Source organism: Poromitra crassiceps, assembly GCF_964638095.1.
Source record: "Poromitra crassiceps genome assembly, chromosome: 18".
Lineage (NCBI taxonomy): Eukaryota > Metazoa > Chordata > Actinopteri > Beryciformes > Melamphaidae > Poromitra > Poromitra crassiceps.
The window spans coordinates 26,826,925-26,844,939 of NC_139636.1; the positions used below are offsets into that span (position 1 = coordinate 26,826,925).

General features: G+C 43.9%; 1 protein-coding gene across 2 annotated transcripts in view; it reads left to right on the top strand.

Moving 5' to 3' along the window:
- The first annotated feature begins 690 nt into the window (after window positions 1–690).
- slco3a1a (solute carrier organic anion transporter family member 3A1a) overlaps window positions 691–18,015 on the top strand; it is a 58,541-nt gene continuing 41,216 nt past the window's right edge. For both annotated transcript variants that reach the window (XM_083655022.1, XM_083655023.1), the window contains exons 1-2: window positions 691–1,381; window positions 13,207–13,660. In XM_083655022.1, the coding sequence (XP_083511148.1) occupies window positions 1,220–1,381; window positions 13,207–13,660 (616 nt within the window). In that variant the 5' untranslated portion in view covers window positions 691–1,219. The remainder of the gene's footprint in view (window positions 1,382–13,206; window positions 13,661–18,015) is intronic.

The window sequence follows — 18,015 nt, forward strand, 5'->3', positions numbered from 1 at the left end:
TAAACGCACATTATTACTGTAATGCATTTATGTGAAACTGACAAATGGACCGAAATAAATTATTTACTTACTTACTCATAGGCACTGATGATGTCATAGGCATTGTGACTAAATGGTGCTAAACATCACCATTATTTCATTTAGAAAAAGTTTACAAAACTGGATGATTTGAATCAGAGACAAAAAATCTCATAAACCTAATGACCTAATGTGTGGACTGAATTATGAAGGTTGCCTATGGGCTAGGCTACTGTCTGTAGTCTACTGATTTATACAGTAGCACTATGCTACTGTAGCCTACTGATTTATACAGTAGGACTAGGCTACAGTAGCCTACTAATTTATAGGACTAGGCTACTGTAGCCCATTGATTTTCCAGTGAGTAGAAGCCAAAGGCAAGTTGAGCAGCCACTACCAGGCAGCCTTGTGATGCATGCTGCACAGACAGCGCCACTATAGGCTGCTGTGTATGTGCCAGGCTGTACAGAGGAGGATCTGAGTCAGAAGTGAGAGAGAGAGAGAGAGAGAGAGAGAGAGAGCGAAAGAGAGAGAGAGAGGGAGAGAGACGAGAGAGAGAGAGAGAGAGAGAGAGAGAGAGAGAGAGAGAGAGAGAGAGAGAGAGAGAGAGAGAGAGAGAGAGAGAGAGAGAGAGAGAGAGAGACGCCAGTGTCTACCGGTGTCTACCAAAGGACCATGACAGTTCAGAGCGGCATTCGCTCCGTGGCTAGGAGCCTGTCGTCGGACTAAACCCGGACCTCTTTACCTGCGACAAAACCTGCGACTTTACCAACAACAAATCTCCGGAGGGAGCGGCGGTGATAACATGCATGCATGACAGAAAGCTGCTTGCGAGCGGTTCACTTGTGCCTTCTTCTTTGCAACAAACCTCGTCAGGGAGTTCACATGTGTCCAGGCTGCTTGGCGTCGACGAGGAGGCGATGTGTAGGTGCTGCCACGCCGCAGACGACGACCAGCCCTGCACGCCGAGTTTGGATGTGTGTTTTACGGCCATAGTTTGTCAGATGTAAGAGGACGGAACGAGGAGAGGGGGAAAGAGACAGTCCGACAGACAGACAGACAGACAGACAGACAGACAGACAGAGGCGCCGAATGTAGTCTTCAGGGGGAAAGGAAAGCACTGTACCTAGCAGTGTCTTCTCTCTCTGGGCTCAGCCTGTCTTTGGTTTGATCGCACCGCTGCTGCTGCAAAGTAGAAAGGATGCAGGTGAAAAAACACAGCCGGGATTCGGCCAGGAGCGGCGGGGACATTCTTCCGCGAGATGGCCCCCGTAAAAACTCATCATGCTTCTCAAATATCAAGATATTCTTGATAGCGGAATGCGCCCTTATGTTGGCACAAGGCACTGTCGGAGCATATCTGGTGAGTGAGTGCAACAACTAGAGAGCCGCATGTACGTTAGTTAGGACAACTGACATCTGTGTTTACAACGTGCAACCTTGTCCTTCCCAGGTCTGTGTTTTGATTTCTCTCTCCCTCTCTGCTACAGTAAACTAGTATAAAAGCTCTGCAAGCCACTAAACTGTAGGCTACCATGAAACGTGCAGTAGAGCTGTTGACTTATAAAGAGTCACTTCAATGAATTCTAAAGGGTTGATTTTCTATACTGCAGATGACACAGCCATTCAACCCATGAAATGTATTTTTTGTTTGTTATATAGTTGGTGTCAAAGTCGACAGTAACACCACTGATGATGTGTTTCATCGATAGGCCAGACATTTAATTTAGTTTAGTTTACATCTCAAAAACATGTTTTTTGTGCAGTACCTCTTTTAACGAGATAAGTAGCCTGGCTTTGCCTCTCCACTGATGGACGGTGTGTCCTCCGCCAGGTAAAAAAAGTCCTTTTCACAGCAACGTTTGAGGTGGTAAAGCAGGTGTAACCAACCATAACCAATAACATTAATGAAGGCCCTGGCACTGGAGCACCTAAATGGAATGGAACCATTATAAAATGCATTGGTTTATTTACACCTGCTTTACTGACTGCTTTACCACCTCAAAACGGTTGCTGCTGTGAAAAGGGCCTAGAGACTGCAGAATAAGTTTCATGCTGTCGTGTCGGGTAGTTCATTGTATTGTGCATTATTTAGCCTGTGTACATTTGTGTTTAATCTATGTTTAATGCAGCACAACTCCAACTCAGCCAATTTGTAATCAACCAGTGATCTAAGTTAAGTGCGACCTGCACGCACTGGTTGCAATAGTAGTTGGATTTGTAATTGGCCTATTAGGTTTTGGAAGGCAGCAATTGGCTGATTTTTGCAAGGTTCCTCAAGGTCAAGGACTCACGTCAACATTTCATTACATCTTTTTCCACTTTTGCAATTACTCATGGCAATTACTGTCTAAACAGATTTAGACTTAAACATGACTTCCCTTATTGACCCTTAGTACATTTATGTTATTTATACTAACAGGTGCCCAAATACAGTCATACAGCCATCACAATTATGCAGTTGCACTAAAAATATCAAAACACTGAGAAATGCGTACTTTGAAAGCAAGCAAGCATAGTCTCTAAAATGCATTTTATGGGACAATCCACCAGGATAATTTCCCCCGCCAGCCAGAGAGAAACCGTACCTTTTAATTTGTACATTGCTGGGTTTATTCTCCAGGAACCACATTTAGCATTTCCTCAGCTCTGTTGCAAGCAAATACACTAAACTGAAATGCCTTGGCCATATTTGGAGTGGAACATCTTATCTGCTCTGTAGTGGACCTTCTTCAGAGAGAGCATACAGTGCAGTGCACTGCAGCAGTGGATGGGGCATAGTGCTTTAATCTAATCAGAAATTAGGCAGGGGCGTGCGTGCTGGTGGATGGATGTTCAACCACAATGTCGTGGGTTCAGATCCGGCCTGGGACGTTTGTAGCATGTCACGGTTTGTCACCCCCTCCTCTCTCAACCACTGTCTTTCCTGTCTCTGTGGGCTACTGACTAATACAACCAAAAATTCCAAAGAAAATAATCTAGATGAAAAATTGAAATGAGTCAGAATGTTTTCTAATGAAAATGATTTGCTCAATCTTATCACTTAGGCTGCTTCTCAGTCATGAAGTCATAAGGCCAGTGCTTAAATTGTAAATGATGAGGTGTTTGGGTGTGGAGGGAAACGGTTCCGGAACATGTCAAGACAACAAGTGCATTGGAGGCATGGTGGTGCTCAGTGCAGACGTATAGCTTACTTACTGTAGACCTAATGGCCTAAAACCTGGCCCTGCAGCTCGCATTCGCAGCTCGGCCGCTGTGCGGCCTTGCCCACGACTCGGCTGCTGTGTGGCCAATGAGACCAGCATCACTGATGATGTCAGATTTATGACATCACTGATGATGTCACAGTGGGATTTATGACATCACTGATGATGTCACAGTGGGATTTATGACATCACTGATGATGTCACAGGGGGATTTATGACATCACAGTGGGACAGAGAGACAGATAAACAAACAGACAGACAGACAGACAGACAGAGAGAGCCCCAGCTCCCATTTATATACTGACTGACTGACTGACTGACTGATGATAATATTTAATTATGTTGCATAGGCTACATAATGCACATTTTGTCAAAAACAATGCTTTTTTTTTACAAACCTAGTGGACTACAGATATAACTGCGCTGTGCACAACATAAAATGCTGGCATACTTGGCTGTGAGACATCCTAATAATCATACATAAAACACCACAAGGAAACTGCAATGGCTTCAACCATTTGCCAGTCAAATATTCAACACGTTCATAGAATATCTACTTTTTGAACATAGGAAACAAGTAACGAAATGACAGCAATAAAACATATCCTGGTCATGCCATGCAGCTACAAGTCGACCTAAATGTGCACTGCACACTCAGCTGGACCGCACGGGTTTTGAAATGCAACACATTGATGTGGGGCTTCCAGCCCTTCACTCAACCAATTATATAACCAATTATTTCTGCACACTCAACATTACATGCACAATGTCCCACATATTTAACTGTGGGACTTACAGGTCTGCAGCACTCCAAATAAGGTCTGTTTTGATCTATGCAAATATGAATTTAGATGTTATTATTGTCCCAGCAGAGAGGGGAGAAAATGCTCACCTTGTCTAATTTAAAAAAAATAGTCCACGCATCGGACATATGGACAGCAAATTCAACAATCGTTCAAATTCAATTCAATTCAAATTCAATTTAGCCATGACAATGTCTGAAGTTGACCATATACTCTGCAGAGCAGCTCTCAGGTCATGTGATTACCATGGGCTCGTTACTTAATCACCTGTCTTTATGGAAATGAGCCAATTCTGTTTTTAGTAGGGAGGGAAATGAAAGCGTCAACTATAGACCCTTTTCACGGTGGCCATTTTGTGTCGAAATGACAGGGTAAACAGGTGCAAGCAAAACACTGAGGGTTTCAGTTGGAAACCCTCATTACTGTTTTGCTTTCACCTGTGTTTACTTTGCCTTTTCAACACAAAATGGCCCCCGTGAAAAGGGTCTATCAGGTTTATTTACATGGCAGACAAAAACAAAAAACCACTCATGCCACCAAAGGTGCCAGGTCCTCGCAAATAAGTACAGGAATGTAGTCCAAAAGCGTGAGGGGCACTGCATAGTAGGGGTGGGAGAAAAAATCGATTCACCTAAGTATCGCGATTTTTAATGTCACGATTTTTTGGATCGATCTTTTATTCCAGAATCGATAATCGCAAATAAAAAAAAAAAAAAAAAAAAAAAAAAAAAATTTTTTTTTTTTTTTTTTTTTTTGGTGCTTGCAGTCAGGCCACTCACTGAACAGCAGGCTAGGCGCCGCCTACTGGTTTACTAGTGGTTTTATTACTTTATTAGTTAGTCTGAAGTAATAATTACACTTCAGGGTTAAAGTGGGTGCATCTCATTGTAAAATTGGACTTCAAACGGCCCAAATCTGGCTTCAAACGGCCCAAATTTCACGCGGGTTGGCCCATATCGGCCTGGCCTGCTTGGTATCTAATGCCCGGCCTGAATTATGATCCCAGTCCGCCCCTGTTTTTAACTATATCGCCCAGCCCTACTCATGATATATAATATACAGTCTCTAGTGTATGATTCAACTTTTCCCATGTTCTAATCTAGTGTAAAAAAGCAAACAAACTGAAAAAAGAAAAGAAAAAAATAAACAAAAATCGCAATAAATCGTAATATCGAATCGCAATAATCGTAGAATCGCAATAATCGTGAATCGCAATATATATCGAATCGGCACCAAAGTATCGTGATAGTATCGAATCGGGAGATAAGTGAATCGGCACAGCCCTACTGCATAGGGTGTGTGACTTAAGCCGTGTTTCTCACACGTCATTATTTTTGGACACCTGGTTCAGACTAGAGACGTGTCTATTTGAAAAATCTACTTGGAGCCCAGGTGAGGTTTTCAAATGATGGCCTGTTCGTCTGGGAGCAGTGATTTAAACTTAGACAAACATGCGGCTGTTTGGCCTGCCTCATGTCATCAACACAACAGTGCTAACTTAGTTGCATGGAGCCTTATTGGCGTGGACAGGACTTTAGGCACCTGGTTCAGTGACAAGCTGTCAGTGTCAACCTAGTAGTGACCTACATGAGCTGTTGTTACAGCTCCTGTGATTGGATGATGGGACTTAGAGTGTGCTGCTGGCAGTAAAGGACCCAAACCCAAGTATCACATGGAGGGGGACAGGCTTTCTGTGAGCTGCTTACAGTACAAGGCACTTATCTGAGCAGCACTCTTTGGTCTCCTTATTTAGAAGTGTCTGTGTGAACACATACCTGCGTATACAGATACCACAGATCTACACACACTATGTCCTGCTTTATTTTCTGATCTTCTTTTTTTAGTTTTTAGTTTCTGCCAGGTGTCAGAAATTCACTTCTCTCTTGTTCCTCTTTCTCAAATGTTGCGCAAGTAAGTGGCAGGAATGAACTACCGTAATTTCTAGGGCTGACGCAAAAGCTTCGAAGCTTCAATCGATGCGATTGGTCATCGATTTCCAAATCGGTATTCGAATGCTTCGTTTTTCTTCTGAAATTTATTTTGAAATAGTAATCCAACATTATTCATTACGCATCAACATGAATTATTATTGCTTATTCTCTCAGACAAGGACATTGTGCCTCACAGCTCTCATCTAATGCTACTTACCAGCACTGAAACTGAGACAGTTTGACCATGCAGCCACCAGGGCCTACTGTACAGTAGGGGTGGGAGAAAAAATCGATTCACCTAAGTATCGCGATTTTTAATGTCACGATTTTTTGGATCGATCTTTTATTCCAGAATCGATAATCGCAAATAAAAAAAAAAAAAAAAAAAAAAAAAAAAAATTTTTTTTTTTTTTTTTTTTTTTGGTGCTTGCAGTCAGGCCACTCACTGAACAGCAGGCTAGGCGCCGCCTACTGGTTTACTAGTGGTTTTATTACTTTATTAGTTAGTCTGAAGTAATAATTACACTTCAGGGTTAAAGTGGGTGCATCTCATTGTAAAATTGGACTTCAAACGGCCCAAATCTGGCTTCAAACGGCCCAAATTTCACGCGGGTTGGCCCATATCGGCCTGGCCTGCTTGGTATCTAATGCCCGGCCTGAATTATGATCCCAGTCCGCCCCTGTTTTTAACTATATCGCCCAGCCCTACTCATGATATATAATATACAGTCTCTAGTGTATGATTCAACTTTTCCCATGTTCTAATCTAGTGTAAAAAAGCAAACAAACTGAAAAAAGAAAAGAAAAAAATAAACAAAAATCGCAATAAATCGTAATATCGAATCGCAATAATCGTAGAATCGCAATAATCGTGAATCGCAATATATATCGAATCGGCACCAAAGTATCGTGATAGTATCGAATCGGGAGATAAGTGAATCGGCACAGCCCTACTGTACAGTATATGAGCAAATTCCTTTTTATGGGCTATGGCTGTCATTTATTTGATGTGCTTATTGGACATTTTTTATCCATTTTCGTTTCAATAAGAAGGAAAATCCTTGAAGTGTGATTTTTCTCCTCGCCTCTCATTGTCACTACGCGCCCCGCGCCCCCGTCGAAGCTTTCAATCTATTTGAAGACTTGTCACTGAAGCTTCGAAGCCCAAAGATGGTATTCAGGGTACAGCCCTACTAATTTCCTCTTGCCTTTTGCATCGCAAATTCAAGAAATTCAGAAATAGCTTCATGAACGACAGTATTCTTTCCAGCAGTTGTTGAATTTGTCTCATAAATGGAGATTGCACCTTGTAATAATGAAAAATGTAAGATGAGAATGTGAAAAATCATTCAAGACTTTCTCTTTCTTTTTGTCACCCGGCTTAAGTTGCCGCTCAAAAGTAAATTTGTGGTATTTATTTGGTCCACATGTTGTAGTTGTGTGACTCACTGTCAGCCTGTTGGCTGATCCAAGTATTACACAATTTACAGTCAGTCATGCAGACATGCTGCCTATTATTACCCTATTAAAAACAACCACAGGAGTAATTACAGTTGGCACGGTACACTCGTATGAGTCGTTATAATTTGCCAAAAGAGGCTAGTTTATAGCCAAGGCATGAAGCTGGGATGATTGAGAATGCTTTTCCAAGCCAACTAGCGCTCTTCACTATGATCACTCCCCCCCTCTGTCCCTCCTCACATTCAAACTCTCTCTTTCTGTCTCTAGTGTACAGCACAGAGCATGACTTCCAACTGTCTCTAGTGTACAGCACAGAGCATGACTTCCAACTGTCTCTAGTGTACAGCACAGAGCATGACTTCCAACTGTCTCTAGTGTACAGCACAGAGCATGACTTCCAACTGTCTCTGTACAGCACAGAGCATGACTTCCAACTGTCTCTAGTGTACAGTACAGAGCATGACTTCCAACTGTCTCTAGTGTACAGTACAGAGCATGACTTCCAACTGTCTCTAGTGTACAGCACAGAGCATGACTTCCAACTGTGTCTAGTGTACAGTACAGAGCATGACTTCCAACTGTCTCTAGTGTACAGCACAGAGCATGACTTCCAACTGTCTCTGTACAGCACAGAGCATGACTTCCAACTGTCTCTGTACAGCACAGAGCATGACTTCCAACTGTCTCTAGTGTACAGCACAGAGCATGACTTCCAACTGTCTCTAGTGTACAGCACAGAGCATGACTTCCAACTGTCTCTAGTGTACAGCACAGAGCATGACTTCCAACTGTCTCTAGTGTACAGCACAGAGCATGCCTTCCAACTGTCTCTAGTGTACAGCACAGAGCATGCCTTCCAACTGTCTCTAGTGTACAGCACAGAGCATGACTTCCAACTGTCTCTAGTGTACAGTACAGAGCATGACTTCCAACTGTCTCTAGTGTACAGCACAGAGCATGACTTCCAACTGTCTCTAGTGTACAGCACAGAGCATGACTTCCAACTGTCTCTAGTGTACAGTACAGAGCATGACTTCCAACTGTCTCTAGTGTACAGCACAGCACAGAGCATGACTTCCAACTGTCTCTAGTGTACAGCACAGCACAGAGCATGACTTCCAACTGTCTCTAGTGTACAGTACAGAGCATGACTTCCAACTGTCTCTAGTGTACAGCACAGAGCATGACTTCCAACTGTCTCTAGTGTACAGCACAGCACAGAGCATGACTTCCAACTGTCTCTGTACAGCACAGAGCATGACTTCCAACTGTCTCTGTACAGCACAGAGCATGACTTCCAACTGTCTCTAGTGTACAGCACAGAGCATGACTTCCAACTCTCTACACTCAGTTCTTCTGAGTCTGACTTTTAATTGTATGAGTCACTGGAATTCACTTCTCAGCTCCTCGTTTTGCTGGGTGGGCTCAAAATTAGCTTAAATCTACAGTACATGCAGATGAAGCTAATTTTGAGCCCACTGTGTATGCTGCACACACAACAAGCCTGCGCCGTGCTAACTCTTTTAGTGAGAAAATAGCCTAATAGGCTAATCACGCAAATTAAGAAATCTGCACTAATGCGAAATGCTTGATTTGATATTTTCACACTGCATTTCCTCCATACAATTCTTCTAACCCATGCTCACTTCAATATCATCTTAAAATGTACTACACAGCAATGCTCACTCCCTTAGGAAAGGGAAGGTAAAAGGAGCTATCATGGTAAAGCAGCTGAATGATTGGTCAAGAGGTATGGCGATCTTGACCAGTTACCTGTCAATCATCAGTTATTTGCATAAAATTTGCACTAGGGGTGGGACAATATGAAGTTTTCATGTCATGATTATCCTGTCCAAAATAATTGTGATTAACGATATTATCCAGATAATCATTAAAAGATTCTTAAAACTCTTAATATGCCACTAAAACATACTGGAATCACTCTTCTGCAATCATTCTCTTGATATAATATTAGGGATGCATGATATGAACATTTTGGCTGATACTGATAACTGATATTAACATGGCCGTTATGACCGATAACCGATATTTACCGATGTCAATATAATCTGTATAGAAAACAATGTAGAAGGAGTCTCTTGCGCTTCAGCCCCGCCACAGAGGGAGGTCGGTGCTCTCAGAGAACAGGACAGTATACTGTGCAAACCTTGACTCTGATGAAGACACTGTGTGCGTCGAAACGTTTTGCACCTTATTCAATACTTTTCCAGTGAATCTTGTGCTCCAGTATCCTCTTTGGGTTCAGTCACTGATAAGTGGGCCATTGAACCTTTTGTTGCTGTATAAAAACAAGTTTCTATGATAATAATCAAATTTTTACATACTGAAAAACCTCAACACTGTGAATTTGAAAAAAGTAATGTAAGTAAAGCCCATAAATCATAGATTTACTGCATTGTTTTCTTTCAATATGAAAATTTTGGCTACTGATAACTGATATGAATATTGCCGATCGGACCGATACAGCTATATTAAAAAATGATTGCGCATGATACATCCCTATATACTTTTGTTCTGCTATTGAACATTGTGGAATGCGGTCATTTAAAGTGGAAGTGGAAGTGCACAAGTGGGCCCTTCTTGATCTAACTTATTTCTCTCTCTTTCAAAAAAATAAAATAAAAAATCCTAAACTAAAACTCGTACCACTGTTCCTTCAGGATTTGTAGTTGTCATAGACTGTGCTCCATAGTTGATTGCTCTATTGCTGACAAAAAGTGTGTTATTGTAAGTCGCTTTGGATAAAAGCGTCTGCCAAATGACGTAATGTAATGTAATGTAATGTACTGCACAGACCGTGTTGGACCTGGGGACGGGGGCGGGGCTTAGCTCACCCACAGTCTTTAAACTGCTGAAGCAAGAGCAGAAGCTGTCAGTCACACTGCTAGCTGAGACCATGTGGTAATGCCTGGGATGGGATTGGATTGGATAATGGCTCCGATCCCTCTGCTGTACTTTGGTGCACCTTGCCCCCACTCGGTGTTAGTGTCTGCTTAGAGCTCAAGCTATAGCCTCAATGGGCTTGGCTTGGCTTCTAAGGACAGCAGGATACAACACTGTGATGCCAGGTAGTGTGACAGTAATCCACACAGTGTGGTGGGGTACAGTAGAAACGTCACGATTCATTCTGAAGCTTGATCCACTCGGCTTCACTGAAGGAGTCCAGGCGCAATGACCGCTCCCACCAGTCATCGCTCCTTCCTTGATCCATAGTGAAGGAGTCACTTCAGAGACAACAACCACTTCATGTTGTGTCTGCCTCTGATGTAAAACATGCCTCAAATGAAAAGAAAATGCAGGCTGTTCGTATCCACAGGCCTACCTACACTGACTTTGCATAGTGCGTGCAAAAAAAAAAAAAATCTGATCACAATGCTGATAGAATACAGACAACGAGAATGCATATACCAGGTGTAAAATGCAAAGGCCTTAAGGGCATGATCGCGCTGAACGTTATCTCGATAACATACTGTATGGATACAGATCACATTTTAATACCAGCTGGAAATGCGGCCTGAGGGTTACTTTTCTAGTTCACAACAGATGCTACTGAGTACTACTGCCTGAGTGTAGAATACAAACACTCAAAACTCGCTATGCTGTGTTTTTCTGCAGCATCATTCTTCTGTTTGATTGAGCAACTCCAGATGTTTATGTCTTGATGACAGTTGAATTTATGTGTTTTTTTTCTAGACAGTGAAGGGTGAGGGTGTGTACACCAGGGGTGCCACACTTTTGTGTGGGCCCCCCTGTTTGTTGTTGTTCTGTATTCAGAGTTGGCAAAGTCAACATAATATTCTGTCAGAAAACAGTCAGGGTTATTTGTTATTTATTTGTTATTTATTTATTTGTTCCGATCATGATATTACATACATGACACATACATGCAATTCAATATTTACACATTCCATGGCCGGAAAGGAGCAGGAAGAAGAAAAACTTATATTACCTGCCCCCTATTCAAAACTTAAATAAACAAATTAAATGGTTAAGGGTTTTCTGTTGTCTGCCTGACAATCATCACAGGGCAGCCTGATAGCTGCAGATGTATCTCTGGGCTGCCTGAAACGCTGGTCTGTTTCATCTTCCAGACTCTGTTGTTGTGTGATTCAACAGCATGATATTCGGCCTCGTATGGAACTAGATTTCTTCCAAATATACTCCATATACTACTGATATCTTCAATCTTTTAACCCTGTCGCAAGCGTAGTCACAGGACAAGAGTGTAAACACACACCGTTAAACCAAACGTAATCATCTGATGCCGCAGCTGGGGAGGGGGGGGAGATTTTTCTGAATGGCAGGTGATCTACCACTATGGGCTTTGCGATCTACCAGTCGACCACCACGATCGACGTATTGGGGCACCCCCTGGTGTAAACTGTGTATGGTATGACCCAACCCCACTGAGCCACCCAGAGACACCATGGTGGTCATACATACTCGTGTTTCAACAAGTCCTCCTCCAATTCAAAAACAATTGTGCCGCTTTAAATTGTCTCAATTCAGCATTTATTGTAACAGGGAAGTTCCAACCGCAGCACCACAAGTTGATCCATCCTACAATAATAAAGTCACTTTGAGAAGCGTTCCAGAAAAGGTTGTTTTTGTTGGCACAGATCTTTCCTCAGGGCAGTCATCAAAATGTTTTGAACACAGCCAGTTCAGTTGGGCATCACCAGGGAAAATGGAACATGATTACGCCCTTTCAAGGACAGTTTGGGACAGGTCTGAAAATAGTATGATCATTGTTCAAATGTGATATTATGGTTCACATGGTGCAGATCATTCCCTTACGTGAGCAATCACATTTTAACTGTAGATTAATTATGCAATTTCTTCTTCTTTTTATTACAGATTATTACATTATTAATACGCATACATTTTTTTAGGTATTATTTATTCTTCATGTAGAAGAACGGCTTGTGATACATGTAATACAACTGTCTAAAACAAAGCTGGATATACAGTATATATATACTCATGTCTGTGCAGCGACCACGACACATACCCCACCGGCTTCCCACCCGCAGACACGGCCAATTGTGTCTGTCTGTCTGTCTGACCAAACCAGGAAGTATCGCTATACTTGGAATTGAACCCGGGGTCTTAGGCGAGTGTTTTTTATCTCTACACACTACCCAGACGTCCCCTCATGTCTGGCTTTAAAGATTTATTAAGTCTATACTTTTTTATGAATAATAAATATGGTCAGGTTTTTAATGACTGCTTATGTCTGACAAACTGGATTATATCAATAGAGTGCTTTACTCTTTACTGCACTTTACAGAATCAAGTGTCTTTGCTTCAGCTGGAGCTCAGTGTTACATCGCAGCTCTTCTAAGCGAGCAGGGGAGAGGGAGGGTTGTGGTAAAGCTGTTCTTCTCAGTACCAATGCCATTGAAGTCAATGTTGCCGTAGTATCCAGATAATGGGAACCAGAGGCACGGCTCTTGAAGGGGAATGCCTCTTGGCAGAGAGACTTTACCTTGGCTTCAATATGGAATATCTGAACGGGCTGTTACTCAGTATATTCCACAGGAAAGGCGTAGTTAAAAAGGGTGTGACTGTCGCTGATGAAACAACGCACAATTCCCCAACTTGCATGTCTAAAAATAGAAATCAACTATATAAATTGAAATACTTATGGATTGTAGTAGCAGGTTTTCTCTTTCAGTTGATAGATGATCACATCATAGGTTTTGTATTTGTTTTGCATGTTTGCCACGATCCTTGTTTTGAATTGTGTCTTGTTGTTGTTTGCAGGTGAGTGTCCTGACCACGCTGGAGCGGCGTTTTAACCTCCAGAGTGCCGATGTGGGGGTGATAGCCAGCAGCTTCGAGATTGGCAACCTGGCTCTGATCCTGTTTGTCAGCTACTTCGGGGCCAAAGCCCATCGGCCCCGGCTGATTGGCTGCGGGGGCATCGTCATGGCGCTCGGCGCCCTTCTCTCGGCTCTGCCCGAGTTTCTGGCCAATCAGTATCAGTATGACTTGAGGGAAACGCGGAGGACTGACATAGGCCGGGGTGCCTGCTCCAACAGCAGCCGGGCGCAGCCGGGCGAGGGGGAGGTGTGCGACAAGGCCAACACCAACATGATGTACCTGCTGCTGATTGGAGCCCAGGTCCTCCTGGGGATAGGGGCCACCCCAGTGCAGCCCCTGGGTGTGTCCTACATTGATGATCACGTGAAGAAGAAAGACTCCTCGCTCTATATAGGTGAGCCATTATGTTAATGTGTCACATGAACAGGTAGTTAAAAATGCAGATTTCACATAATTCTGACAGGACAAAAAAACTTGAAAATGAAGGTAAAAGTCAACTGCCAAAGGCCTAGGGAGGGGTATCGTTTTGGATTTATCCGATACAGGTGCTCAACGCTTCTAATTTAAAGAGGATTTCAAGTGCCGCGCTCCAAACGATAATGTTAGGGAAGGTGCGTCCAGCACCGGAGGGCAGATATTTCACTCAGCAGCTCGGGCGTGGCACCTAATTCTGCATTGCCACTCGCCGTTGACAGTACAAAAAAACAAACAAAAACAAAAACAGAATAAATGTTGTTTATAATTGACCCAAAGACACCATGACATGACAATATATTTCAACTAGGGATGCACGATATATCGGCAATCATATCGGTGTCGGCCGATGTTAGTAATTTTTTAACATATCGGTATCGGTCCGATGTTGCAATGTTAATATCGGTTATCATTATCAGCCAAATTCTTCACATTCCAAAAGTTTTGGAAATAAAGAAATGTATTACTTTTTCAAATTCAGTGTTTACATGTGTTTTTCAGTATGTACAAAATGTGATGATCATAAGAATTAGGTTTCATACAGATCATATCGACATCGGTAAATATCGGTTATCGGCCATAACAGCAATGTCAATATCCCCTCCAATCCTGGCATTCTCCTATGTCACGTGCATGGTTGCGTGTTGCACAAAAAGATTGTATATACGGAAGATGAACGCTCCAACTTACTTCTTGACAGCTAGATCCACATTTTTCTTCTCGCCAAATCTCAATGGCTTCCTTGTTTTGCTCAGGAGTACAAAAAAACTTTAACTGGCGATTTTTTACATTTGTTGTCTGTGCAGGCCCACCACACAACAGCTTTTAGCCACGTTCAATTCAAGGTAAATTACGCTGGTGTGTGGAAATGAACGGAGCTTTTCCCCCGTGATGGGCGTGGCCTATTTCATGCAGTGTCTCTATAGGAAATAGATGATTATCCCACTGGCATTTGAAAATGTCTATTTGCTCCAGCAGCCACATTGATTTCCCAACAGGTAACTAAAAAGTGGTCCAGGTGAAAGGAAACCTCGGGGGTGTGTTTGTTCACCGCCGTCTGCTGCAGTGTGTGCCTAGCCTTTGAGTCAATATCCAGCATGTGTTTGTTCCTCTGTTGTTCCTCCATCTCCTTTTGTTCTGTCCACCACGTGACTGCCAGGTGAACAGATCCCACAGCTTTCTCTTCTCCATTACACCGGGTATGAACTTGCCAAGTGGCAAACAGGTCAGGAAGGGGTTAACCGTCTGTGCTGCTCCTCCCAGCCCTCTCTCTCAGAGGCAACGTGCTGCTGATGTGGCTGTTGCAGGTTTAAAGGTGCAGTCAGAGTGCTTTCTGTGCAATTTCTAAATGCACCACGACTGTTTAGGGATATGTCTTAGCTTAAAGCTTTGGCTGACTGACTACCTGCTGTTACTCTATGATGCCATTTTGAAAGATGTAGCTAGCTTCACCAGCTTTTCCCTAGCTTCTTTGCCCATGAATGCAGTTTCTGATTATTCAGGTATTTTACACCAGCGCCCACCCCACCTAGTGAGCCTAGTGAGCCTGGTGAGATAATTTACTGCTGTATGTTAAACATACCATAATATATTATAGAAGTTCGCTTTGAAGCTCAAACGGTGCCGTTGTCAAGGTGACACATTTTGAGATGCATTTTGCGACATAACTGGTTTCTGCATGTGAAGTCTTCTTTCATTTTGCAGGTAAAATGCACATTATAATCTGGAAAGCCATAGCCATGAAACCATATAACAGCCAGTGTGCTTCCTTGTTTTGACGGGGACCCGCCATGCAATGTGTTGTCCAAGCTAGCACATGGGTCCAAGCTAGCACATGAGGCCAAGCTAGCACATGGGGCCAAGCTAGCACATGGGCATTTGATGGAGTAGATGAGATGTGTCTGCACAGTGTGCTGTTTATCTGTGCAGTGCAGAAACAATGAGAGTCTGAATAGAGGATGTGTGGCTGCCTACATCCACACAGCAGCAGCAGCTATGTGTGGCTGCCTTTTGTCAGTCAAATACAGATGTGTGACCTGTGCACAAAGGCAGCACTGTGCTCTCTCTTATCTCAGGCCAAAAGCTGATTTTCTTAATTGCCACAACCCTTGTGTTTATTTCCCCTGCAAACGAGCTGTTTCACAATCACAACACACAGCACTTTAAGCTTTGTCCGAAAAACCAACGGCACACAGAAAAATGCCACAAAGGACTTTGATATTTGGCACCACCACGGTAGCTTGTTGTTAACAGCGCGCTGCAGTGGGAAGTGGACTATTGATTGAAGTCTGGCAGCCGTAGGCTGGGTTAGGGTCAGCCGTGGGCTGGGCAGATTTGGTGCTGTCCCCCCTCTGATAAGCCGCAAGGAGACGTGGTGGAGGAACAACAAGCGGTGTGCAGGAAAGAACAATGTGCTATTGAGCCGTGCTCAGCTGATCGTCCTAATCCTCACGCTGCAGGCATGTCATGTGCTCGTAGAGAGGCATGAATGGAGGAGATTGTCTCGATTTCTGTAAGATTTCCTTTCACACATGCTGGGTAATGCGTTCGGATTATTCGTTCGTTTGCGACCCACAGGTTCACGTTGTCACAGCAAGTGCGTAAAGGTTGCATTTGATACTTTGTCATTGCCAAGTATCTGTTTATTATTTCCTGCAAGTTTAGCACGAGGCCTGGCTTTTTCTCTTCAGTCTGCCCTCCTCCCTCACATTTCCTTTTCTTATTCACTAGAAATACACTTGGGGGGAAGAAGTGCCGTAATGTCGTTATGTCAACACACCGCCGTATCATCTATCTTCAGATGAGATAAATGCAGCGTTATTATGTCATTTTCCAAATGCCCAAAATAGGGAAGTAAATATCCTCCATCCGTCTTGGTTTCACGCTGTGTACGGCTCCCGTTAGGAGCATCAGTCAGGCTTTATAGGAGGCTTGACAGGCACAAGCAGAGAGAGAGAGAAATTAGAGAGGAAAATGTCCTGTGGAAACTCAGAGCAGATGTGCTCGCTCGCCCGACCCAACACGTTCAACCGCTCTCTCCGGTGCGCTCCCTCACGTTGACACGTTAACACTAGAAGGGCCGTCAAAGGGGTCACGTGACCCCTGTGAGTTCAAATAAAATATATCTTTGCACTCGATCGAGTTCCAAATCCCTACTTTCTTGACTTTTCCTAAATATGTCTGTTGTACGACCCTGTGTTCATACATTTTCAAAATCAGACCAATATCATGCGCTGTCTACGCTTTGATGACAAGAGCACAAGGGCTGCCGGCCTTGTGGAGGACAAATTTGCCATGATAGCAGAGACACCTCCCCTCTCCCCGGCCAGTACATTTAGCATTTGAATAGAATTCATTTCGCATTTGAATAGAATTGACAGGGAGACTCCACACAAGAGGTGCAAATGCACAGCCTCTCATTCAAATGACTAGGGGTCAGTCGACCCCTCTTCTGGCCCTTGTGGTAGGTAAAAATGTCCCGGCTTTGCTAACTGCTCTCTCCGGTGCGCTCCCTCACGTTGACACGTTAAACTGCTCTCTCCGGTGCGCTCCCTCACGTTGACACATTAAACTGCTCTCTCCAGTGCGCTCCCTCACGTTGACACTTTAAACCGCTCTCTCCAGTGCGCTCCCTCACGTTGACACGTTAAACCGCTCTCTCCAGTGCGCTCCCTCACGTTGACACTTTAAACTGCTCTCTCCGGTGTGCTCCCTCACGTTGACACGTTAAACTGCTCTCTCCAGTGCGCTCCCTCACGTTGACACCGCCAGATGACGGGCTGCGTACATGCCGTGTGGCGGCATGTGTACTCTTTCACAGCTTCGAGTGACATCTTTGCAGGCACGTGGCGCCCTGCGAGACGGGGCTTGAGGAGGACGTAGCCTGATTTGGTATATTTTAATTACGACACCGATCCTGTGTGTATCCGCCCGCCTTTTACACCGCGCCGAATCCGCTGCCCCCCGATGTCGAGGCACATTTGCCCCCCCCGGTGGCGTGTTGTTGTTAAAACGAGCGCGTGAAGCTAAACGGCTCAGGTACTGTGACCTCCTGGGCTCGGCGGTGGCAGGTCCCGCCCTGCAGAGTGTTGGAGCGGTGGAGAACAGAGAGTCCTGGAGAGGAGCCATAATTACAGAGCGAGGCAGGAATGCCAACCAGCCAGCTAGGAGGTGGGTCGGAGCGGGCCGGGCCCAGCGCGCACATGCATACCACACAGCGGCCCCGTGAAAAACAACTCCTCCAGAGGCGCAGCGGGGCTGTGGCCCACTGCTGTA